Source organism: Suillus clintonianus, assembly GCF_016758775.1.
Source record: "Suillus clintonianus strain FC179 chromosome Unknown DEU56scaffold_3, whole genome shotgun sequence".
Lineage (NCBI taxonomy): Eukaryota > Fungi > Basidiomycota > Agaricomycetes > Boletales > Suillaceae > Suillus > Suillus clintonianus.
In genome coordinates, this window is record NW_024539227.1 from 411041 (window position 1) to 434423 (window position 23383).

Genomic DNA, 23383 nt, shown 5'->3' on the forward strand with positions numbered 1-23383 from the left:
TTCCTCCAGACTTTCAGGTTCGTGAGTTTGTGTTTCTTAGGACTTATTACTGGGGCTGGTTTATCTGACCGTAATACAATACGCCAGTGCTTCATATGCCTGGCGAAGCAACGCCGCCTTCAGGCGTCCAGCCACTCATACCAGAGCGGTTCCTCGACGTGCCCTCTCAGCGTTTATATTACTTGAGTTTGGGCTTGCTGCTGCAGGTGAGTGGCCTTTCAGTTTTCCAAATTCTATTCGCGTGAGGTCTCCTTTGATATTACATGCGTTGTGCATTCCGCCAAAAAATCACGAGTCTGACGCGTTTCTATTCTTTGCAGGCCATCAAGGTGTTCGATGTCCTCCAAAACTTCTTTGCGTCTGATGCAACGACATACTACGGCAGAAAGTGGCTGATAGTTGATTTTGCGTACATCGCGACACTCTCTCGGCTCCGAATACCTCGTTTGAAGTACAGCAGGGCTGTCGTCTTGCTCCAAATTCTGTCCATTTGGTTCCTCGATGGCATGTTGTTCGGAGGAATTAGCTTAAACCTGGGGTTAAGAGGATCCTCCGAGATAAGTAGCGCACCTTCGGGAATTCCAAGTAAGTTTGCCACAAATTCGTGTCTATGACCGAGCTCATGATTGTATACAAGATCGACCAGACCTTCCATCTACTCCAGAACCGTTCCGACTCTCAGATTTATTTGCTCCACTAACATTCGGTCTCTTTTCGTTTGACACAAATTCAAAAGATGCCCATCTGCTTGGCCAACACACGGTTCGCATGTCTCCCATTAGCACAGCTCATTTCAATCCACACTCCCAAACGTTCTGCCTCCCACCTGTCTCGTCTGCGCACGTGCTCGTTCCGATCCTTGTGAACAACACGACACCGACCAATGTGCGCTATTCTTTTACTCCACTTGGATCGGGGCGCGTGGAGTACCTTGAATTGGGCACGAAGGAGTTGAAAGCAATTGAGCAAGCCAGGGTAGAGGGACTGCAGGTTGTACGAAGCAAGGATGCGGGTGGGTATGATGAGTACGATGACGAGGATGATGAAGAAACCGATGCCACTGCCCGCCTGCAAAATACACAAAGCTTAGTGCACCTTCGCTTCTCCAAGCCAGGGACCATAAAGCTGGACCGGGTGCTTGACAGTTCAAATGTTGCGGCACGTCTTGTTCACCCGGTCGAACTGACCGTTGTACCCTGTCCGACTGCGCAGTACGCTGATGATGCTGTGCAAGATGTTCGCTGTGCGGGTGACACATCTGGTGTGGACCTTACCATCGATTTGCGAGGCGTCCCTCCGCTGAGCCTACAGTGGTCAAAGGATGTTAACGGGAGGAAAGAATATTTCCTTGTTGAAGGCATCGAAGACAGTGGCCACTCGCATACCGCCCAAGAGGTCCCTCGTGCTCGTATACCTCAGAAACTCAAAATTCCACTGTCTTTGTCTTTGGACGCTCTCGGCAAGCACACATATAACCTGGAGAGTGTTATTGATGGCATGGGAAACATTGTGCAACTCAACGACGGGCATCATGACACGAAAACAACACGGTCCCTTTCTGTTCTGCGCCGTCCGAGCGTGTCGTTCAAAGCATGTGGTCCAGGAAATCCGACATTGCTCCTGATTGGCTCAGAGGCTCCAGTAGCACTTACAGTATCTAGCTCAGACTCCCTGGATGGGCCATGGGACATCGATGTGAGGTTCGAGCCCACCAATGGGGATGGCAAGCGCATGAAGCCATGGGACAAGACACTACAGACCCAGAAAGACAAGAATGACGTCGTGCTAAAGGCGGGCGTCCCAGGAGAGTATGTCATCAACGGCATCAGAGGCAAGGTAGGTAATGCACAATTCCTTTTCATGATCATTCTCAATAAGTAATAGTATTGCGATGGTGATGTGCTTGCTCCTGAAACCTGCAGGGTCGTCGAGAAGGCGATGCCCACCGCAGAAATCGAGTGGAAGAGGATTCACGAATGGTACGTGCCCACGTTCTTGCAAGCCTTCCATTCTAAAGTCTATTCAGTTCCGGCGACACAGGGGTTTCTGCATCTCTTGTTATACACGGCACACCTCCATTTCAGGTCTACTACCGCACACAGCGTGATGCGGAGTCCCCACGTGATCTTTTCAAGACATTCACGTCGTCCCGTGGCGAGCTCACTCTGCAACCGGAGCACAGCGGTCACTACCATTACACCTTCTTGCAACTCAGTGACGCCTACTACAAAAAAGTTGCGCTTGATGGCCCGAGCATTGACCAAATCGTCCATCCTCTAGCAGCAGCAGATTTTGTAGCCGGTCGCGGACGGAGGGTCGTCAGCAGTTGTGAGGGTGCGACTGTGGACATTGAAGTCGATTTGAGGGTGGGCAGTCTCGTTGGGTTCGATAGGCTGATGCTGATACATATCCATAGGGCACGCCCCCTTGGAACTTGGAGTTGCAGGTTGTGGGTCCGCGTAGCACGGATGCACTGGAAATCACCGATATCAAAACGTCACCCACAAGGATAACGGTACCGATACCCAGTGTTATTGACAAGGAGGGCGGAACGTTCGACGTTGAATTAGGTAGGGAAGGTTGTTGTTCGACGAAGCGAAGCTAATCCGTTCACCCAGTGAGCGTCGTGGATAGCTACGGATGCAGACGATCGATATCAGTTCCTGGTGTCTCTGTGAATGTCAGGAGAGTGAAGGCAAGTTATTATCACCGTGATATCTGGGTAAATTTTTGATCGCGCGTTCAGCCAACCGCCAAGTTCTACGGCAAACATGGCCAACGGGAGATCACTATTCTAGAAGACGATGGTGCTGACCTGCCACTTCGTTTGACAGGCGACGGGGTAAGCCAGATTACTGGACTCTACCGAGCAGATCTCACCTTCACCTATCTCAGCCATGGAAAGTCAAGTATCGTTACATGGGCAACCCAGATCGGATGCACACTGTTGTACTGAAGTCACCTAATGATAATATTCATGTCACACAAAAGGGTGTTTATGAAATTCTCGAGGTAGCGATTCATTTCATAGCCACGGGATATCTTGTTCACACAACATGTTTATTCTAGGTCATGGACTCTCAATGCCCTGGATCTGTGATCGCAAGTGAGAGTACTTATACCGTTGACTGGGTTCCACGACCATATGCTCGATTGGATCCTGCAACTCCATGCACCTTCGAGCCATATAATAGGTCACACATACTTCCTCCGATTTGCAAAGGCCAGGATGCCCACGTCGACCTCGAGCTCACGGGTATGTCCGCTAAAACGAAGTATGTTGCACTGGCTAACGTTTCCAAGGTCGACCTCCCTTCCAGATTATGTACAATATTGCGCGCAACGACGAAGCAGGGGGCACAATAGTTCTCGACCAACCAACGTTCAGCAGCATACAGCCTCACACGCGTTTCCAGTTGCACACGTCCATCGTCGGGCGCAAGTATTATGAAGTCAAGCAAATCGGGGACAGCGCATATCCTCTTGCGAAGCACAAGAACTCTGTCATCCCTCGTTCAGACCGTCTTCTTTTCGAGCAAGAGGTAATGCCAAGGCCGTCAGCGAAGTTTAAGAACGACAACAGAATACTTTTCTGCCTGAATGATGCACTTACCTCTCGCGAGGCTATCTCAAATGATGGCGGTGTTATTCAGCTGGAAGGGACACCGCCTTTCCAGCTCGCGCTGTCCATCAGGAACCTTGCCGCGAGCCAGGTGCACAAGGAAACAATCGAGGTGCACGACAAGACCTGGATGCTTGATCTTCCCTCTTATCACTTCACGTCCATTGGCCCGCACCAAATCACAATCGAGTCCGTCCAGGACTCATCGCACTGCGAACAGAAAGAGCTCCATCCCTTACGTCGCTCTATATGGGTTGACGTTGCAGAATCCGCTGCGATCACTCCCGTCGACAAGAGAGTAGATTTCTGTGTCGGTGATGTGTCTCAGTTCCAGCTCGAAGGCACGCCGCCTTGGTCCATCGGGTGTGTTCGGTGATTTGTCACATTTTGATTTTCTGACGTGAACGGCGCTATAGATACCGCATCAATGGCAAGTCTTACACCCAGGAATCAAAGAAGTCCCCATTTTCCCTCATGCATCAGCAAGCGGGGGAATTCACGGTCACATCCGTGTCGCAGCAGCAAAAGCTATGCAAGGCTACAGTCACTGACCTGCAGTTCAGCGTCCATCCTCTCCCAGCAGCCCAGGTCGGTCATGGGAAACGGATATTCCAGGATATTCATGAAGGTGATTGTAGCTTCAATACATGTTGATTGTGATGTGCTGACATACGTGCAGGTGACCAAGCAGAGATCATCTTTACACTGATCGGAGAGCCACCATTTACGTTCACTTACCAACGAGCCGAGCCAATTCCCAAGAAAGGAGGCAAGTCAGGAAAAGTCCTGGAGACGCATACCGTGTCGGGTGTCACCACGCACGAATACTCTATATTCTCCGCGCTTGAAGGTCTGTTTCTACTCATTCTGCTATATACACAGCTAACCTGCGCGTTGTTGCAGGGACATGGACAGTAACATCCATCTCTGATCGTTACTGCCGATACCCCACACAGCCAGATGGCGTGGTAGAAAAGACACGACACTAGACTCTGAGATATGAACGCTATCTGATTTTAGTATATCTCATGCCAGTAGACACTTGTAGCTTTAGACTGATAACATAGCATCCAAACATTTCAATCGTGTCTCGTCACCAGCCACGGATATTGGTGAGGGCGAGGGACTGGATTGCCTTACAAGATTTTCCCCACCACTCGTCAAAGAAGCGTTGCTTTAAGGATATGTAGGAGTCTAAATACAAGGTTGATTTTACATTTGAATTCCGTCCTTCCTCTAAACCTGGACGGACGAGATGTAGAACCACTTTGAGACTGTAGGACAGAGAAGTTATACCACGCAGGACGAAGGGAGGAAACAAGCACTTACTCGAAGGATCGATGGGTGCAGGAGGTTGCCTGGAGTCGGCAGGAATGTTGGCGTACGAGGGGTCGTTACGGGTAACGAAACCCGGCGAGTTCGGGTTTAAAAGGTTGCGGCTTTAGAGAATTTTTAGTTTTTGGCAACTAGGACAAAACAAGGAGAGTCGACGCACATAGAGAGATCGTAGGTAGGAGTCTTGGCGGGGCTTTCGCCGGAAATGAGACGACGCCATGCCTCGTTACACTCGTGGATGATCTCTGTTGCGTACTTCTTGTTCTTGGCCTCACCAGAGAAAGCAAAGGCGTTCTCGCCCTTGCCATCGGGAATCTTGTAGATCCTAGCAGAGGCTATAGCTTCTCTGTTAACTGACAAGATGAAGGACATACCTGAACCACTCATTGGTAGCCCTGATTAAACCAGGAAGGTGACGCTCCACGTCCTCGATGTCGTTAAGTTTCGATGCAAGGGGGTCGTGAACGTCAACGACAATGACTTTCCAGTCAGTCTCGCCCTCGTCAAGCAGAGCCATGATACCAAGAACCTTAACCTGCTTAACCTGACCGACGTAGCCGACCTGTTCACCGATCTCACAGACATCCAATGGGTCGTTGTCACCCTTGGCTTTAGTTTCAGGGTGGAGAGCAGCTGGGTCCTCCCAAGTCTTACAATAGTCAATTGTACTCAGCTAACCGAACAAGAGCGAAAAGCGAAAAAAGTGTTCACCTGAGGGAAAGCACCGTAGTTCCAGATGTACCCATGGTGGGGGAAGCAGTTACGGACGAAACGCAAGCGACCCTTCTTAATGTCCTGTTTGATGGGGTTGAAGGGCTCCTCTTTGGAGATCTCCATCTTCGCGTTGGTCCAACGAGGGACCTCGACGATCATGTTGAAGATGCCATTGCTCTGATCGGCAAAAAGAGGAACGTCGTGAAAAGAGGATATGACAGCACCATTATGCTCGATGAACACTCGGTGATCTGATCATGCGCGATCTGATCAGCTGGCATGATAATTGGGATTGTGATCACACTCACCGAGGGTGTTTGGTGCGCCGACGAGGCGAGTAGCAAATGCTAGAAGGGTTTAAGCAAAAATTGGAGGTTTGGAGGACGAAAAACGCACGGGAAGCGACCATTGATGGACCTGACGAAGAGAATAGTCTAACTTGTTGGGAGAGACGACGAACTACTATCGATCCTCCGGTCATATCCGTCAACTTAACTTACCTGCTTTATAAAAGTTCACTTGTGGTATTAAATTATGAAATTAATCCTGGGACTCCCTGGGCGTGGGAGTAGGCTTTACCTGGACCCGCAACAACGATAATTTATACAGAACGACCTGAAAGGACCTGACAGGACCAGCAAAGCTATCGAGGCTGCCACCAATCTGCCAGCAGAAGGAAGAAGATGAAATCGGAGACATCACGACCTTAGCGCTCATGCCGTGCATAATCTTATCTATTCCAGAATTACAAATATTAAAGGATATCACCTTCCCATCGAATCTCTTCGCTGGCACCAGCTCTGGGCTTCGAAAATGCTCCATTGAAGTCCAGCCGAAGTAACAGCCTCTCAACATGCCGCCGAACTTCTCCCTCTCCCTCAAATCCTTTAGCTCCCTTTCCTCGGATGGATGTCCGCTGTAATGTCGTTGCATTTGCCACGCTAGCGTTCATCAGGATAGATTTCGAGGCATCCCCAGTGGCCGTGAAGGGCTGCTGAGAGGTTGATAGCGAAAGCTGCTCGTAAAATAAATTAAGCAGCGTATGAAGGCTCTGGTTTATGAGACAATCAGAATTTAATAGTCAATGTTGAGAACATAAAATACTACCTCATTGATCTCTGACACCACTTGAAACCGCTCCTGTACCATAGCACCCACCTTATCAGCCCCACTAGTTGATAAACTCCCCTCAAACAACAACGCAGGCAGGACATCTCCGCCCCATCTCTCGACTTGTGCAACAAATCGTTCGCACACCTCAATAATAGGCCGAAGGATCGCGCTAAGAGCGGGATTAGACAGCAAGCACCCAGTCAGCAACCGCTCGAGATACGTCGTATGGATATTTCGCAGCGTGGTGAAATCGAGGTATGTTGAGGGGTCTGCATTGGCTTGGGCGGCAATATTCTGTGAACTGGGGTGCTTGCCCACGCTCTCTGCGCGTCCGCGGTTTGGGTTTACCAAGAGATCCTTCAGTCTTCTGAACTCGACGTCCACGACATCGACCATGACGTAACCGAGGAGCGTGTCAAGGAACCATCCCATATCCCTCACAACACCCCAGCCACAGCGTAACAGTTCCCTACGCACTTCGAGGTCTTCGGCAGTACCACCTTCTCCAAGACCTGTCCATCGCCGTCGCGCACGTTGTGCGTTGGAGAGTGAGGTCCAGCAAGTATGAATTCGGATGTGGGTTTTGCGTAAAGAAGAAAGGTAGTTGAAAAGAGCTGCGTATATCTGAAGATCCGAGGGGTGCAAAAAGAGATCCAGAGGCCAGGTGACATTGTACGACAGTATAAGATTCGTGCCTAGAAGGAGGTCATCAAATGACGTGACTTCGGGTGAATTACTAGCAACGGATGAAGACAGTGCTTTGGAATTTGCCAATGACGGCAGGAGGGGCCTGAGGGGCCCAGAAGGGAGCTCGAAGTGGAGGTGTAAAAGGGACGAATCATGTTGAGCGGTAGTTCCGAGAGACGCTCGGAGGAGCGCTAGGTTTAAATCTTGTTCTCGAATCACTGACGCCGCTCCTGACCGTGTCGTGAGCCGCGATATCTTCAAGCGCTCGATCTCACGGATGAGCGCTAGGCTGAATTCGCCATTGCGCAAGAGGAAGTAGCTGGCCCTATCCATCGACTGTCAGCTGCCAGATTCAAAAAGAGGGGCTCGGAAGGATCACGTACAGCGATATAACGGCGTCTTCGACGTCCTTCCGTGTCAGAACGTTGAGCCATAGCCATTCGCTGACATTTGTCCGGATCTGCGAGATCACAAGGTCGAATTTGTATTGATCTTCGGGCAAGACGGTCTCCAGCAGATTGGCATATTCAAGCGCCTGTTCGCGCGGCAGTTGATTTTGCCACTGTTTGGCTTTTATGGTCGCGATGGCTCGACCCACATAAACGATGGATTCTTTCGTTTGGGGTGAGACGCAGGAGGGCATAGTGCCATCCAAAAGCGTGAAATTTTCTGATGCTAAAGGATCAGAGGAAGCAAGAGACCCGTGTACCAGGAACGCAGACAATTGGCTCCGCCACACGCGTTGGACGGCGACAGAAAGGCGTGATATGATATCCGCAATCCGGTGGACGCCAGTCTTTGAGCGGACAAGCAGCATGTCAATCAGGGGACCGGGCTGCCAATGCTTCTGAGCTTGGAGCTGATTCATCAAGGTCTCTAGCGCTGTGAGCGGAGAGTCCCATTCTGCAAAAGTCGCGCGTACAGCAGAAAGCGGTACGAAAGACCCGTGGGCAACAAGATCAGGATCGCGTTTCAAGACCTTGGCTTCTGTATCTACCACAAGTCTTTCGTATTCGTCCTTCAGAATCTGGTTTAATGTCGCGCAGAGTGCACAGACATAACGCGACTTGGACCGGGAGAGGGTTGCACAGGCCTTCTTTATATTGCGGTATCTGAAAGCTATTTGTCCAAGGGCTTCAAGACATTCTTCTTCGCCTGGATGTAGTAATGGTCTGAATGCAGGATGTAAATTGTGATCTGTTGGGAATAGCGACGAAGAGTGGCCTGCGAGGACTAGCAGGACCTCTGCAATCATGTCAAGGTAGTTCTGGACGTCAGTTCGGCTGAGAGCTGAGGTGACATAAAGCAAGCAAAATTCACTGGAATGAAGGCTTAAATCTCGCAAGACTTGGAAGTTGTAACTTTGGTTGAGCTAACATTAAATTAGACCATGTGACCATCATCACTAGACGGGCCGGCATCTCTAACCTTGAAACGTTTACACCATGGCGGATGACGACCACGAAGTCGTAGAGCGTCAAGTCGGCAAGGGAATTGAGGCCCACTTCGACCTCGACGATGCGTTCTCCGATGGTGAAGATGATTATAACCTCGAATTCAGCTCTGCAGCCATCAGGAAACATCTGGCCGAGAATCCGAGTTGGGTCGGAAATGATGACCGAGAAGATGACGGGGAGACAGAGTATAGCTCTGCGCGCGACCATGACACGTCGATATCAACGATTTGTCTTGATGGTAGTTCCAACTCATATTTAGAGTCTAGATCTTCTTCCCCGTCATCACCACCGCTGACTGCGGAAGAGCAGCCGGACGAGCAGGAGGTTCCTCAGGACTTCTCTGATATTACACTCTCAGAAGAACTGAGTACACATGGACACAGTACAAACGGACACTCCACTAGTGACGCAGATACCCAAGACGAGGATGCATCCCCTCCGGGGGATACTTCATATCCCACCATTCACATCGACGTCAGTAGGTCACCGCCAAGTCGTGTAACCATGAGTACCAACACAGAAAACAATGGCGAGGGTCGTCAGGAAGATGAAGCGGTCCATACGGTCTCCGAGTCGAATGCGTCTTCTTCCCACCTCCCTGCGCCTAGTCATGATATTGATATTCCACCACTACCTACATCCCCATCTTCCCCGTTACCCAGGGCCAGAAGCCCAACAACCCCGACCACAAGTCATAGAAGACAAACGTACTCAGCAGGACCAAGCGCCTTCCAGAAAGTACTGAGCCAGACGCGCCCTCATTTCCTACCTCCGAAGAACCGCCAAGAAGACCAGAAACATATGGCGGACTGGCAGGCCATGATGAAACAAAGTCGCGCTGCAGGTGATTTTATAGTCGCATTGATAGTGGCTATATGCTGATTGATATCAGAGGAGAAACGGCGGAAAGCACTACAAGAACGACGCTTAGCTCGCGAGCTCAAGATCGAGCAGTCTATTTACACATGGCAGAAGGAGATACTCCCAGATTGGCGAGCTGTTCACAAGAATCCCAATCTCCGCAGACTTTGGTGGAACGGCATGCCTACTAAACTACGCGCTTCGCTCTGGCAGCAGGCTGTTGGTAATGCACTCGCTCTGAGCAAAGGTAGGCGTCGCATATGCACATCTTTTCCGTATATTTTACGGTAGCCTTGATTGTGTTTCAAGATAACTACAAAAACTGTCTCAGTCGAGCTAATCGCGCACTTTCGTCGGGCTCATTTCCTGCCGAAACATTACAAGCCATCGAGCAAGACGTCTTATCCACCCTTCCCTCCCTGCACATCTTCCACCCCGGAACCGGGCCGCTATACGAAGATCTTAGGGATATGCTATGCGCATGGGTCGTCTCTCGTGCGGACGAGGGTCTGGGATACGTGCACGGGACTGCCAAAATCGCTGCGATGATATTACTAAACATGAAGCCGCAGCAAGGCTTCATAGTGATGAGAAATCTCCTGGAGAGGCATTGCATGAGGTCATTATATGGCAGTGTTGCTGCCAAGGATGACGTGAGTGCTGCAGATTGGTTCGGATCAGAGTCTGACTGAATCACAGTGTTTTAGGTCGAAGCTTATTATCGGTGAGCAGAAGGACATATGAGTAAAGACGCCTGTGTTTATACTGTGGCCAGGATATTCGACACACTCTTGGCTGACTGTATGCCAAAAAGTAAGGATTCAAATATCATCTTTTACCCCTTCGGCTTCATATCATTTTTCTTTAGTATACTTCAATTTCAAGCAGCACCAAATATCACCTGGTGCCTATCTCCCTGACTGGCTTATCCCGCTATTCTTGGACCACTTGCCCTTCGAAGCATGCGCACGCTTGTGGGACGTTCTCCTACTAGAAGGGGACTCTTTTCTTTTTCGTGCTGCTCTCGCTGTTCTTGCAGTCCTTGAACCTCGGCTATTCTTCCCCGATCGACAGGAGCTTCTAGACCTCCTCCGGTAAGCGACTTCTTATTTCTGTTGTTTCATTGCTCAAAGTCAGTCTTGCCATTATAGAGGTGAAAATAAGGCTGCGCTAGATGTAGCCAAACGGGAGGGCCGTTTACTGGACGGTGCAAAATATGACATTTACGGCGTAGATGAGGAGACCCTTTGGGAGCGCATTGATAGTATGGAAGAGTGGTGGAGGGAGTCTACATGGAAACGTCTGACGCAGCGAGAACTGCCGGATTTGTAGATCGAAGAGAGAACATTGCGAGCGGTCAAATAAATTCATCGACGAAAGGAAAGGGAATGTTATTAAATCAAATATGTGCAGAGCAGACCGCTCGGGACATCAAATATGCAGGATCCCCAACCGGCGAGGTTGCTCGGTTCTCCATACATCAATCCAGTAGCCACTTGCAAGGACGTGTATGTACACGTCTGAGCAGCGGAAACTGCTAGCTTCGTAGCTTCATCGAAGATATAGTGCATTCGTAGCGCAACAGAAACATTACAGATACTGTATGAATTTACCCAGCACTATCCTCATCGTCGTCGTCGACGGCATCCTTGTAGAACGCATACATTCTCCGCCGATTTGCATCCCGAGTTTCTGTTTCGCTTGCTATATCGAATATCTTTTGCAGTATCGACTTACGTACAGCATCTGTATCCATCGCTGGATCGCTGTCCGAGCTGGAGGTGCAGGCGTTGGCCAGTAGTTTTGAGTAGTCAGGTGATGATGTGCGTGCTTTCTTGCGGCTTGGAGGATTTGACGACGACTTCAGCGAATTGCGTAAAGGCTCAAACAACGACGATTGAATGTGTTTGTAAGTCGTGATTGTGGGCGTTCGTGCGGCGAGACCGATGAAAGGCGACAGCAGCGTGGATAGTGGTGCTGGGGGCGGTGATTCCGAGCTTGATAACGCTTTTTCAAGCTCCTCGAAGTATATCTCCGATAAGTGGAATGCAAGACTAGCTGGCACGCGTATATCGTTGGGACTGCAAAGATAGTTATAGTCTGCTTTCCGATATTTTTACAAAGACTTCTCACCATAGCGGTCCATTGGGGCCAGATAATATTGAGTTGTACTTCTCGACGGTGGCACTGTCCCATTTTGTTCGCACGAGAAACCTGAAGCTCGCATTCACGAACTTCCTGACGAGCATGTAATACTTGTCCATCCTGAAAGCTAATATTAGTATCTGAAATACGGTGAATCACCACACGCACCGAAGACGGTCAATTCCGCTCCATTCTCTAACTGTCATCGTCCAAAAGCCCCGCAGAAAATTTAGTGACGAAGGTACGTCAGTGATCGTAAGTATGAGCTCCGCTAGTTCCCCTGCTAGGGCCTGCTGAACGAGGGGCTTGTCTGACATCCAGAAACCTGGTATATGACATCTGAGATGACGCCGACGATTGAAGATGAATGTGGGGACATACAGTAGAATATGCCCTTCCATAACTTAGCCATTTCAAGATCTGGCAATACATTTTCGGAGTCACTGGATAGGAAAACAGCAAGGTTTTTCACGGCTTTGTCCCGTGTTTTTTTGTCTGCATGAAGTCAGCAAAGAAGAGTGATTATATGTCTCTCTTTAGCACACCTGAGGAGGCAAGGTATTTGCCCAGAGGCGGGACGGCAGGAGCGGACGCAGCAGACATGAATTCAATGTCATAAAATCTTGAGAGTCAAGATTGCCTGACTGAGCACGTGACCACACGCCAAAGAGGAGTTAAGCACTCTGAGTCTCTGACCTACTACTAGTACCGACAGGGGAGCAGGCGATCATCAATCCTTTCATCGACGACGGCGACGGGCAGGAGTATTCTTGGCGTTTAGGAGCTCTCTCACGTGGCTCTTAAAGCTTGAAGACTATATATAAAGGTCCTTGCAGATAAGAGACTCCAAGTCTGCGTCATTATGTCGAAGGGACCCATCACATGTCATGGTGAGCATTGCTATCAGGAAGATGCAGCTAGTGTTCATTGACACCCTGCAGTCCTCGATGTCTCTCTTGGAAAACCAGCAGAGGGAGTGGAGGTCAACATTCAGACTTATCACAAAGGGCAGAGAAATGTCGACATCTTCAGTCCGTTTGCACATGGGTACGTTGATCACTATCTTGGGTACCCGCTTGCCCGCTGACCATCGTGCTCTTGCAGTGTCACAGATGCCGATGGGCGATGCTTGAATATGCTGCCCCCACGAGGATCCGATGAGGCTACGTCGCAGAATAAACAAGTGGGTGCTGGGACTTACAAGATCGTCTTCAAGCCGAAGGAATATTTTGAAAAGACAGGCAGAAAATGTTTCTATCCCTGGGTGGAGGTAAGATTGGTTCACCAGGCAGTACCTGGATCACATCATCTTACTCATGTGCGCAGATTACTTTCGAGATTGAAAACCCAGAAGAACATTACCACATCCCACTTCTGATTAGCCCGTATTCCTTCACCACTTACAGGGGAAGTTGAGTGTATGTGGAATGAAACGATTGGGACAATCCGTGATCCAAACAGACATTGTATCATATCCATATCGTTACCTTCTTATAATAATGATCCCCACAATATCCAAATATCTTGACAACCTTCGAAATGCAAATAATGCCAGTGGAAAACAATGATCATGGTGAACAGAGGAGAACATCTACACGCATCTAACAAACATCATAAAAGGACCTTGTGATATGACACGCCCTTGATATTACCACCGCGCATGGATGTCTTAACATTGTACAAGAATTGTTCGCGATTCTTTCGTAGCTCTTCTGCTGCCTCTGTGAAACGTAGTCAGACAAGCTCATACATCTGGAAGCAAAGCTAGCGAACCCTTGTTCAGCGGATCATCTGCATTGGGCTCCAAGAAAAGATATTGAAGGCCGACCATGACCGAATTCAGATTTAGGACAGGTTTCCAGTCTTCTCGGAGAATGTTCAAACACACGTTTCCCTCGAGGTCGACGTTTGGATGGTATATCTGTGTCATATAGAGTTAAGTAGCCTATAGTTCGAGGTAAAGGGAACACACCGTTTGCATGCACTTGACCTTGGGTGGCTCATGTGGATAGTTGGTGTTGATGTTGAAAGAGAAAGTGAAAGCACCACCCTTGTACATGCCTGACAAGTTTGGTCAGTGAGGCAAGTGTTTCCAGTATCCAGCGGACACACCTTCATCAGGGGTGATGGTGAGAGTGAAGTTCAGGAGGTCGGTGGGGTCCGGGAAGTTAGTCTTCATGGTGGGAGGGAGGTCGAGTTCGGTCAGATCTAACATCGAATGCATTAAATTTATGTGAACCTAGGAAACAGATGGAAAGTAGGCGCGGACCTTTCTGCACTCGTATCTGGGCAGCACTTGTCTTCGGCCTCTTCTTCGTGGCGGCATCTTCATTCTTCTTCATGCTCCATATCTAAGCACATTAAGATGTTGGGCTTACAATATGTCACCCTGGTGCGATGTACATACCTTGATCATGATGGCAGTCTACAGGGAAGTGTACAAGTGATAGTTGTGGCGAAAGTGCCTACGTACACGGGGGAGGCGGATGGGGGAACAGGGTGAACTAGTGCGGAATGTGCCGAAACAGCGGCTTCATGTTCGCTTACAAGTCTCCTCGAGGCCTTTCCGAGGCCTCATGTACATTTTTAACAGCTTTCATGTTCTAGTGGTAAAAAGACCATCACAAGAGTTTGGTTTTCACGCCAAAGAGAGTTTCGCCACCAAATTCACGTCGTGTTGCTCGGAAACGGTTCACATTCCAACGGCCTATTTACATAGAATAACATTGGCTACAGATATAATTTCACCGTTAGCGCCCAGGACCGGTGCACGGCTTGAATTAGGGATGGCCTTGGATGGACAAAGGTATCCTTTGATGGGTCCTACCTTGAAGTTGCCCTTAGAGCAAGAGCCCAGCTGACTGCGATTAGAACCTGTGACTACTTGTCTTTATAAAGATCTGATCATCATTACATTCAAAGCTGATTTCCACCATGTCAACGCTATCAGAAAGCCTTCCAGTCATTGACCTTGATGTCTTTTTGTCTCAACCTGCACAATCAGTCAGAGTACAAGAGGAATGCAGCAAGGTTTGCCTTTTGTCACTTGTGAATCGACGATCATCTGGCTGGTTCTGATCACTAAAGTTACAGGCTGCTGATGCATTGATCACATATGGGGCACTTCTTGTTCACGATTCTCGTGTATCAGAGGAAGACAATGACACTTTCCTCGATCTCATCGAGGACTATTTCGCGCAGCCTATCGAGGATTTACAGAAGGATGAGCGCCCAGAAATTCATTATCAGGTTGGCGTCACCCTTGAGAATACTGAGAAGCCCAAATGTGCCGTGGACGAGCCATGCTTGGATATTATCGCCGACTTGGATCCAGCCGAACGCCCATTAGATATCTCCGGGCACCATCCTGACCCCAAATGCAGGTTCTTCTGGAAAATGGGAGTTCCCCCTCCATATGAGACCGAGTATCCAGCACTTAATGCTCCGAATGTCGTGCCGCAGGCACCTGGCATTAGTGAGAAGTGGGAATCCACCATGGAGAAATGGGGGCATTCGATGAAGAATGCGTGAGTACTGCATACGTGCTCTTTGTCTGGCCGAGGATGCCAATAACACAAACAACAGTGTCGAGAATATTGCCGAAATGACAGCTATCGGCCTCGGACTTCCTCGAGACTTTATAAAGGACGCAGGGAAATATGGGTCAGTTTTTCATACATCGTTCTATGAAATATTTAACTTATGCCAAGCGGCGTGGATAGCCCACATCTACTTGGCCCAACGGCTTCAGATTTGGTGAAGTATGGGCAAAAGGATACCATACTTGCCGGCTTTCATACAGACCTCAACTGCCTGACGATCCACGGTCGCTCACGGTATCCTGGACTCAACATCTGGGCACGTAATACTGGAAAGCGCATCCCCGTTAGATTCCCACCCACTGGACGTTACCTACTCGTGCAAGCAGGAAAGCAGATCGAACATCTGACCGGAGGCCTTATCAAAGCTGGGTTCCATGAAGTAGTCGTGAACGAGGCTACGCTACAGGTTATACACCACCGAATCCTACGGTGCAAGTGAAGAGCTGACTTCATTTTTTCTAGGTTGTCGAGCGGCGTAAGGAGAGTCACACTGGCCGGCCGAATATTCGCATATCATCAACATTTTTCTGGCACCTCTCATCTGATTATGAACTTGTTCCGATCCCTAAGCTATCTGAACGTGCAAATGCGTTCAATTCGAGTCAAACGGCCTATCAGAGTACGGTTTATGAGCGGATGAAGGTTGGACAACAGGTTCAGAAGTGAGTGCCACAGATTTTACTATCCCAAAGCGAGATCTAAGTACTCATGTCTGCCAGTGAACTCAAACATATTGCTCTCATGGCATAAACACGGCAGCGTCTGTTGATTATTACATATGTGTAGGGAATATTCTGGTAGTATGCATGACAAGGGATCTCCAGGACGAGGTGGACGACAGCACACCCATGCCGTCGGACACACATGCTCAATAAGTGTAGATGTGTAAAATATATACCAGCAGTATATGCATGGAGAGAGGGTATCTCTGACTTCACCTATCATACTTGGTAGTTCTTCTCCCCTCCATGGCAAGGCATGAAATTACGATATTGTGCATGTAGGGTCGCCCCTCCGGTGTAATATCCAATGTCTGAAGCTCCCCCATCTTTTCGCTTGGATGGAATGTAGCAAGAATCGGAGGGTTCTTCACCTCGAGCCCGTACTGAGTACACAAGACGGAAAGCACCTATATACCCGAAACATCTCTCAGAAAATTGCTCGTTTGCACAAAGGCAAGAAATCGCACTTTTCTTCCCGGACAATTTGTTTGCCACAGGAGAGGCATGTCTTTGTCCAAATGCCACTTATGTTTCATCTGTATAACATACGAACATGATATTTGATTGAATGAGGCAACGACTTACCTAAAGGAGTCTCTTTCGAACTCCGACCACTGCTTATACGACCGTCGAACCAACGCATCTCATGGTACCAGATGATAACACGTTCACGCAGCTGTGTAGACGAGTCGACGTTGCTGGAGGCATTGTCGCGGACGTTTGAACTTTGGTGCAACGGCAGTTGTAGCGTGACAGTGTCACACTTTGGTTCCTGCTAAACAGAAACAAATATGGTATGAAGTCGCTCGGTTTGTCTAAATCATTATGCAAAGGACTGTAGTATAACCACTCCACGCTCCCAACAACTCAACATGACGGAATATGACTATCTTTTCAAGGTTCGTAATCAACTTACACAACAGTTTTCCCGGCGCTCACCAGTTCCCCCTCCATAGGTTGTTCTAATTGGCGACTCTGGAGTCGGTAAATCGTAAGCATGCTTCGTGTTCCACTCATCGCTTCCTAGCTCACTGTAACCTACAGGAACCGTAAGGAATATAGTGCTTATCATGGGACGCGCGAACGCTCACCTACCTCCCTAGTTCTGTCTCGATTCACTCGGAATGAATTCAACATGGAGTCCAAATCAACAATCGGTGTCGAGTTCGCGACCCGCTCGATCAATGTCGACGCCAAGACGGTGAAAGCGCAGATATGGGATACTGCAGGTCAAGAGCGTTACCGCGCGATCACCTCTGCGTACGTGGTCGCTCTCCGCAGTCGCGGTGTTGTATTTAGCCTAATGTTTTCACAGGTACTACCGCGGTGCTGTTGGTGCTTTGTTGGTGTACGATATCGCTAAGCACGCAACGTACGTCAACGTAACGCGGTGGTTGAAAGAGCTCCGGGATCATGCAGACTCCAACATCGTTATAATGCTGGTTGGGAATAAGAGTGACTTAAAGCACTTGAGGGCTGTTCCTACCGAGGAGGCAAAGTCTTTTGCAGGTATGTCAAACATTGATTGAATCGCTCATGTACTAATTTTCTAACAGCGGAGAACGAACTTTCGTTTATCGAGACTTCGGCTCTGGACGCATCAAATGTCGAGTCCGCTTTCCAAACCATCTTAACAGGTATTTTTGTTCTATGTACCAAATGACGGCTCACTAATGTGCTCCCAGATATCTACCGGATCGTCTCGAGCAAGTCGCTTGAGCAGTCTGCTGACCCTATCAAGGGACCCACTAGTGACACTATCCCTGTAGCGATTGACTCTTCCACGCCCGCAGCTGGTAGCAAATGTTGTTAGATGCGCGGATAGAGTTGCTGTTATGTTTCGTCACTGTAGCACTCAGGCGGCTGTGTCTGTAGTATAGTTTCTTTCCTTCGTCCTCTAAACAAGTTATGCATATGTGCACAAGGATTGGGGTAAGAAACACAAGTCATGGAGTCCGTTTTGCTAATGACTTATAACAATCTTTGTGTTGGTTTTGTCCACTAGGGTTTGGTGGATGTCGTATAATACCCATATCATTCTATGAAATATTTAATTTATGCCGTGCGGCGTGGATAGCCCACATCTACTTGGCCCAACGGCTTCAGATTTGGTGAAGTATGGGCAAAAGGATACCATACTTGCCGGCTTTCATACAGACCTCAACTGCCTGACGATCCACGGTCGTTCACGGTATCCTGGACTCAACATCTGGGCACGTAATACTGGAAAGCGCATCCCCGTTAGATTCCCACCCACTGGACGTTACCTACTCGTGCAAGCAGGAAAGCAGATCGAACATCTGACCGGAGGCCTTATCAAAGCTGGGTTCCATGAAGTAGTCGTGAACGAGGCTACGCTAAAGGTTATACACTACCGAAACCTACAGTGCAAGTGAAGAGCTGACTCCATTTTTCTAGGTTGTCGAGCGGCGTAAGGAGAGTCACGCTGACCGGCCGAATATTCGTATATCATCAACATTTTTCTGGCACCTCTCATCTGATTATGAACTTGTTCCGATCCCTAAGCTATCTGAACGTGCAAATGCGTTCAATCCGAGTCAAACGGCCTATCAGAGTACGGTTTATGAACGGATGAAGGTGGGACAACAGGTTCAGAAGTGAGTGCCACAAATTTGACTATCTCAAAGCGAGATCTAAGTACTCATATCTGCCAGTGAACTCAAACATATGTGTATGGAATATTCCGGCAGTATGCATGACAAGGGATCTTCAGGACGGGGTGGACGACAGCACACCCGTGCCGTCGGACACACATGCTCAATAAGTGTAGATGTGTAGGGTATATACCAGCAGTATATGCATGGAGAGAGGGTATCTCTGGCTTCACCTATCATACCTGGTAGTTCTTCTCCCCTCCGTGGCAAGGCATGAAATTACGATATTATCCATGTAGGGTCGCCCCTCCGGTGTAATATCCAATGTCTGAAGCTGCCCCATCTTTTTGCTTGGATGGAATGTAGCAAGAATCGGAGAGTTCTTCACCGCGTACTGAGTACACAGGACGGAAAGCACCTATATACCCGGAACATCTGTCAAAAAATCGCTCGTTTGCACAAATGCAAGAAGTCGCACTGTTCTTCCCGGACAATTTGTTTGCCACACGAGAGGCATGTCTTTGTCAAAATGCCACTCATATTTCATCTGTATAACATGCAAACATGATATTTGATTGAATGAGGCCACGACTTACCTTTTCGCGTGCTTCCAATTGGAAATGTATATTATCGAGATAAGCCATCTTAGGCCGCCCTGCGCCTATGTATTCAACAGTCCCCCGATAACCGTCATTCTGTGTTGTGGACCGTCTATGAAGGCGCATCAGCAGAAGATCGTCGAGGGAAATTCGGAGTTCCGCACTGGATTTGTGCAATGACTTGGCCTTTCTCTGTTCCTCTGCGAATAATTGTGGTAAATATATGAGGTCTGAAGCAGTCGCTCGAGACAGAGATATGATATAGAGGGCGAGAATTCGAAGAGAGCGCATGGGGCAAAAGCAGCATGGCGTTTGGACCGAAGGGTGAGAATGTGAATGGCCCTGTTGCTTCGACGTCAGATGAAAATGGTCCTCTTGATGCTACGTTAGTTAGATAGTTTCTGTGGGGATGTGAGACTAAGTTGGTGATTAGGAATGCTCAATTAAGACCTCGCGGTGGCTTCAACGAGAGTATCGGACGATAAATTGGTCGGGGGAGCTAATACCACCAATGGTGCTGCCGTTACAACTCTTGCCAGTGGGGGCTCTTCAAGTTGTTCTTCTTCCGGTATTGATTGCTGAACTGCGGTGTCATAACTGGAAGCCAAGAGTCAGGATGGTGGATCGAAAGAATTAGCTGAACTAAAAGGACACGTACCTTGGAGGTGCACTTTGTGTGGACCTTATGGAGAAAGCGTCCGACATGCCTTACAGCGAAGTTGAAAGTCAAGGTCGAGCCTCAACAACCTGGCTAAGCGCGCGAGTTATATATCCCGTCTCTATTTATGAATAAAGCTGTAGTACCAGTGTATTTGGATCCAAGAAATGAAATGGTCTAAGTTGAGCACATCCAAAAAGTGATTCCATCTATAAACAAGGCTATATAATTAGTGTTGATGCTGAGCGGAGTGGGAGACTGGCCATATATAAACAATCAATATCATGATAATGCACCATGGACTTCGTACTGCGACATTTGGCTACAGAAGTTCAGCACGAGAGTACACATTTGACAGATAGGCTGACCATCGGGTGTCGGCTGAAAAGACGTACAAATCTGACTGAGACAGCGTGAGATGATCAGATCGCCTGAACCACTAGAGCATGCGTTAGTACTGCCGGCTTCCCATAATGTACATAAATACTGTCTGCAGACAATGAAGTACAGTCTGACAGTTGACCCTCTTGCAGCTATTGGCTCATACATAGTCACTGGTGTAGGCCACCAGACTCGCGACCACAACAATTTGATGCTGAAACAACATCAAAGGCTGAGATGCAAACTCACCAAAGAAGCCAATCGTGACTGAGATTCTTCGGCGACTAGGAAGAGGCGGTGAAGTTGAATTCAGTAGATAGTACTTTTTAAGTAAGACAATGCACACCGGCGATGAAGCAAGTAGCCGTCAAGATAACATGAAGGTCTTCTAATGCCCGCGAGGTACAGCCGCGCCAAAAACGCGGAGGACCGACTGAAGCTTCACCAGCATCTCATCCCACTCTGCATCAGGATCGGACAGTGCGGTGATGGCCCCTCCAGCGCCAACAACCCAATGCTCTGGCTCGTGAACACCAGGGTAGCAGTCGGAGTTATTGAATTTCGTATACGAATGAGCGTCGCATTCGTACCGGTCATCGTATTTGAAGCAACTTCGAATGGTAACAGACCAGTCACCACCTCCGCCAGCGCACCAATAACCAAAGACACCGGAATAAACATTGCGTTCCTCGTCTTCCAGTGATTGGAGGATCTCGACACTGCGCTTCTTCGGGGCTCCAGTCATGCTACCTATGAAGTATATTAGTAACAATTGAATCAGGAACAACTCTACATGACATACCCGGGGGTAAGCTGCGTCTAAGAACCTCCCACCCTAGCGCCCCGTTAGCGTAGTGACTGGCAGTTTGATCAGCACCGTCTGCCGAACTGCCTTCGATGACGCTAACAAGCTGCCATATTGTCTTGTATTCCTCAACAGTGCAGAACTGTTTGACTTCTACATTCTCTCCGACAGCTCCATGTAGATCATGCCGAATCAGATCGACAATCATGAGGTTTTCAGCAACTTCTTTCCGGCTACCCCTGAGCGCTTGCTCAGCAACAGCGCGGGTAACATGAGGGCCCTTCCGTACGGTGCCCTTGATGGGACGCAGTTGATACGTGGTTCCAGGTGGACGGGAGAACGAGAGAAATCTCTCTGGTGATGAGGCCAGTAAAGTTGTTGGATGCAACCGAAGGTAAGCAGCGTGAGGAGCGGGGTTGAGCTCGCGAAGATGTTTATAACGCTGCCAGGACGGCGAATTGGTTGACGAAGCTTTCGGTGCCAATGGATCGTTCAAAGTGATGCGAGTATTAGCTGTAAGACACAGCTCATAGGATTCTCCGGCGAAGAGGTGCTCCTTCGCAAGATTGATGCGGGATTTATAGAGGTTCTGGTCTGGTAAAATGACAGCAGACGTATTTGGTCGCGCCTTGGTTGGATAAGGCGTAGTATTAAATGAAGAATATGTTGAATAATTACGGGCTGCAGATTGGAGCTGTGCGGCCATTGCCGTCAGCCATTCGTCGTCGTCTGCCGTGATAGATTGGAGATAAATGTGTCCAGAAGTCGAGTCAAGGACGATGCTGCGCTCTACGAACACGAGGTTGACATCGGGGTGTCGTGCTTGGCTGGATAACCTATGGGGTGATACTCTGAGAGATTCAATGCCGAGTTCGTAGCTGAGGTAGCCAATGAGGCCACCCCAGAATGGGATTTCTGATGAACTGCCGGTGACCTTGCGCTTGTTCATGAAAGAAGTAAGCCAGGACCACACGTCTTGAGATCCCATATCTATGTGATCGCATGATTCCCCATTTTCCAGATGAACGAAACTATCTCCAATAGTGTATGTGACTCGCATGGACATGGAAGTCAAGCAACCAATGATAGTGAACCGGCCTGGCTGTGCAGCAGATTCCAGCATAACGAAGGGAGATGTGTCATCGTCAACGCCTAAGACCTCACAAATGTCAGGAGCAGACAGGCCTGGGATGCTTAACTTTATCGTGGAAACTGATAGTGGCGTGTTGATACGAGGAGTGCTTGGAGATGGGCGAACGTATGGCCATGGAGTGCCAAAGATTCCTTCTGCCTTCTGATCCCATGGGCGTGTGACTCGCCCACAAGAAGAACTCCAGGTCCGTGCTAAACGCCAGAAGTTTAACATGACTTCAATACCACCACCGCGTGTGAGAACTGATTCCGGATGATACTGAACGGCCCAGAAGGGTCGGGTGCGATGTCTAATGGCCATTACTACCCTCCCATTCCCCTCGTCATGTGTCGATGCGAGTTCTTCGATGTTCTTGGCACCACTCAGCTCGACGTGGAGGGAGTGGTAACGAACGGCATCCACAGGACCGACGCCCTTGAATATATCTGTGCCAGTGTGCTCGACAGCAGATACTTGACCGTGCTTTACGACAGAGAGCCTGCGTAGGACAGCCCCATATTCAAGAGCTAAACTCTGAAGGCCCAAGCATACGCCAAAAATTGGCAAGGCATGTGCTTCGTCAATCTTCCAAAGGTCTTTGACGAGACCAATATCCTCTGGAATATCGGGAGATCCTGGGCCAGGACCGACGACGACAGCAGAAAAGTAGGGTAGATATGATAGCAGAACTTTAGGCTCTATATCATCATTCTTGATGATGTGAACGTAGCAGTTTGGGATAGCCTTTCGACACAAAGCTGCTAAGCTGTTGAAAATTGTCAAGTCGCATTCGTCAGAAAGAGTAAGAAGACTGACTTGTACGTGAAAGAGTCATACGAGTCGACCAACAAAATCCTCGGGGGTTCAGGACTCATTGAAAACAGGTGGATAGAAACCGGGAAAATAAGAAATTGGGGAAAGGAAAGCGAGAGACC

General features: G+C 48.8%; 12 protein-coding genes across 12 annotated transcripts; 6 read left to right on the top strand and 6 right to left on the bottom strand.

Annotated features, from left to right (window-relative positions):
- Nucleotides 1-20: 20 nt before the first annotated feature.
- Nucleotides 21-4777, top strand: DEU56DRAFT_767978 (uncharacterized protein). The gene is made up of 14 exons (XM_041351201.1): nucleotides 21-206; nucleotides 321-585; nucleotides 638-1836; nucleotides 1885-1979; nucleotides 2027-2366; nucleotides 2417-2570; nucleotides 2619-2695; nucleotides 2747-2842; nucleotides 2896-3012; nucleotides 3070-3256; nucleotides 3304-3985; nucleotides 4039-4250; nucleotides 4302-4472; nucleotides 4526-4777. Exons 1-14 carry the CDS (start codon nucleotides 96-98, stop codon nucleotides 4609-4611), a joined length of 3792 nt encoding a protein of 1263 aa, XP_041214776.1. The 5' UTR covers nucleotides 21-95; the 3' UTR covers nucleotides 4612-4777.
- DEU56DRAFT_767979 (inorganic pyrophosphatase) lies at nucleotides 4778-6188 on the bottom strand. The gene is made up of 7 exons (XM_041351202.1): nucleotides 6068-6188; nucleotides 5980-6018; nucleotides 5669-5922; nucleotides 5332-5606; nucleotides 5118-5282; nucleotides 4952-5061; nucleotides 4778-4896 (listed from the first exon to the last, which is right to left on the bottom strand). Exons 1-7 carry the CDS (start codon nucleotides 6150-6152, stop codon nucleotides 4859-4861), a joined length of 966 nt encoding a protein of 321 aa, XP_041214777.1. The 5' UTR covers nucleotides 6153-6188; the 3' UTR covers nucleotides 4778-4858.
- On the bottom strand, nucleotides 6168-8840 carry DEU56DRAFT_767983 (Spc98 family-domain-containing protein). Its single transcript, XM_041351203.1, has 3 exons — nucleotides 7855-8840; nucleotides 6779-7796; nucleotides 6168-6722 (listed from the first exon to the last, which is right to left on the bottom strand). The coding sequence occupies exons 1-3, from the start codon at nucleotides 8724-8726 to the stop codon at nucleotides 6426-6428; spliced, it is 2187 nt and encodes a 728-aa protein (XP_041214778.1). The 5' UTR covers nucleotides 8727-8840; the 3' UTR covers nucleotides 6168-6425.
- A 76-nt stretch (nucleotides 8841-8916) lies between these two features.
- On the top strand, nucleotides 8917-11121 carry DEU56DRAFT_867995 (rab-GTPase-TBC domain-containing protein; the record flags this gene model as incomplete). The annotated part of the gene is made up of 7 exons (XM_041355457.1): nucleotides 8917-9772; nucleotides 9821-10036; nucleotides 10099-10442; nucleotides 10497-10513; nucleotides 10565-10602; nucleotides 10658-10883; nucleotides 10941-11121. 7 exons carry the CDS (start codon nucleotides 8917-8919, stop codon nucleotides 11119-11121), a joined length of 1878 nt encoding a protein of 625 aa, XP_041214779.1.
- Nucleotides 11122-11364: 243 nt separating this feature from the next.
- On the bottom strand, nucleotides 11365-12594 carry DEU56DRAFT_313493 (Nop52-domain-containing protein). Its single transcript, XM_041345597.1, has 5 exons — nucleotides 12480-12594; nucleotides 12316-12429; nucleotides 12103-12259; nucleotides 11923-12054; nucleotides 11365-11870 (listed from the first exon to the last, which is right to left on the bottom strand). The coding sequence occupies exons 1-5, from the start codon at nucleotides 12535-12537 to the stop codon at nucleotides 11399-11401; spliced, it is 933 nt and encodes a 310-aa protein (XP_041214780.1). The 5' UTR covers nucleotides 12538-12594; the 3' UTR covers nucleotides 11365-11398.
- Nucleotides 12595-12619: 25 nt separating this feature from the next.
- Nucleotides 12620-13462, top strand: DEU56DRAFT_767992 (uncharacterized protein). Its single transcript, XM_041351204.1, has 4 exons — nucleotides 12620-12824; nucleotides 12876-12981; nucleotides 13039-13204; nucleotides 13261-13462. Exons 1-4 carry the CDS (start codon nucleotides 12797-12799, stop codon nucleotides 13348-13350), a joined length of 390 nt encoding a protein of 129 aa, XP_041214781.1. The 5' UTR covers nucleotides 12620-12796; the 3' UTR covers nucleotides 13351-13462.
- Nucleotides 13463-14446, bottom strand: DEU56DRAFT_877016 (ubiquitin-conjugating enzyme/RWD-like protein). The gene is made up of 6 exons (XM_041356023.1): nucleotides 14342-14446; nucleotides 14204-14285; nucleotides 14047-14142; nucleotides 13907-13995; nucleotides 13708-13855; nucleotides 13463-13655 (listed from the first exon to the last, which is right to left on the bottom strand). The coding sequence occupies exons 1-6, from the start codon at nucleotides 14348-14350 to the stop codon at nucleotides 13546-13548; spliced, it is 534 nt and encodes a 177-aa protein (XP_041214782.1). The 5' UTR covers nucleotides 14351-14446; the 3' UTR covers nucleotides 13463-13545.
- A 19-nt stretch (nucleotides 14447-14465) lies between these two features.
- On the top strand, nucleotides 14466-16441 carry DEU56DRAFT_313306 (Clavaminate synthase-like protein). Its single transcript, XM_041345596.1, has 6 exons — nucleotides 14466-14964; nucleotides 15028-15461; nucleotides 15520-15597; nucleotides 15657-15942; nucleotides 15999-16198; nucleotides 16256-16441. Exons 1-6 carry the CDS (start codon nucleotides 14869-14871, stop codon nucleotides 16284-16286), a joined length of 1125 nt encoding a protein of 374 aa, XP_041214783.1. The 5' UTR covers nucleotides 14466-14868; the 3' UTR covers nucleotides 16287-16441.
- Nucleotides 16442-17047: 606 nt separating this feature from the next.
- On the top strand, nucleotides 17048-18339 carry DEU56DRAFT_768006 (GTPase). The gene is made up of 7 exons (XM_041351205.1): nucleotides 17048-17157; nucleotides 17215-17242; nucleotides 17286-17297; nucleotides 17362-17518; nucleotides 17574-17767; nucleotides 17815-17895; nucleotides 17944-18339. The coding sequence occupies exons 1-7, from the start codon at nucleotides 17131-17133 to the stop codon at nucleotides 18069-18071; spliced, it is 627 nt and encodes a 208-aa protein (XP_041214784.1). The 5' UTR covers nucleotides 17048-17130; the 3' UTR covers nucleotides 18072-18339.
- On the top strand, nucleotides 18316-18880 carry DEU56DRAFT_906742 (uncharacterized protein; the record flags this gene model as incomplete). Its single annotated transcript, XM_041356841.1, has 2 exons — nucleotides 18316-18621; nucleotides 18677-18880. 2 exons carry the CDS (start codon nucleotides 18316-18318, stop codon nucleotides 18878-18880), a joined length of 510 nt encoding a protein of 169 aa, XP_041214785.1.
- A 411-nt stretch (nucleotides 18881-19291) lies between these two features.
- On the bottom strand, nucleotides 19292-20177 carry DEU56DRAFT_906743 (uncharacterized protein; the record flags this gene model as incomplete). The annotated part of the gene is made up of 5 exons (XM_041356842.1): nucleotides 19292-19420; nucleotides 19470-19584; nucleotides 19637-19873; nucleotides 19923-20069; nucleotides 20131-20177. 5 exons carry the CDS (start codon nucleotides 20175-20177, stop codon nucleotides 19292-19294), a joined length of 675 nt encoding a protein of 224 aa, XP_041214786.1.
- Nucleotides 20178-20899: 722 nt separating this feature from the next.
- On the bottom strand, nucleotides 20900-23323 carry DEU56DRAFT_906744 (ADC synthase; the record flags this gene model as incomplete). The annotated part of the gene is made up of 3 exons (XM_041356843.1): nucleotides 20900-21261; nucleotides 21314-23214; nucleotides 23265-23323. The coding sequence occupies 3 exons, from the start codon at nucleotides 23321-23323 to the stop codon at nucleotides 20900-20902; spliced, it is 2322 nt and encodes a 773-aa protein (XP_041214787.1).
- Nucleotides 23324-23383: the final 60 nt, after the last annotated feature.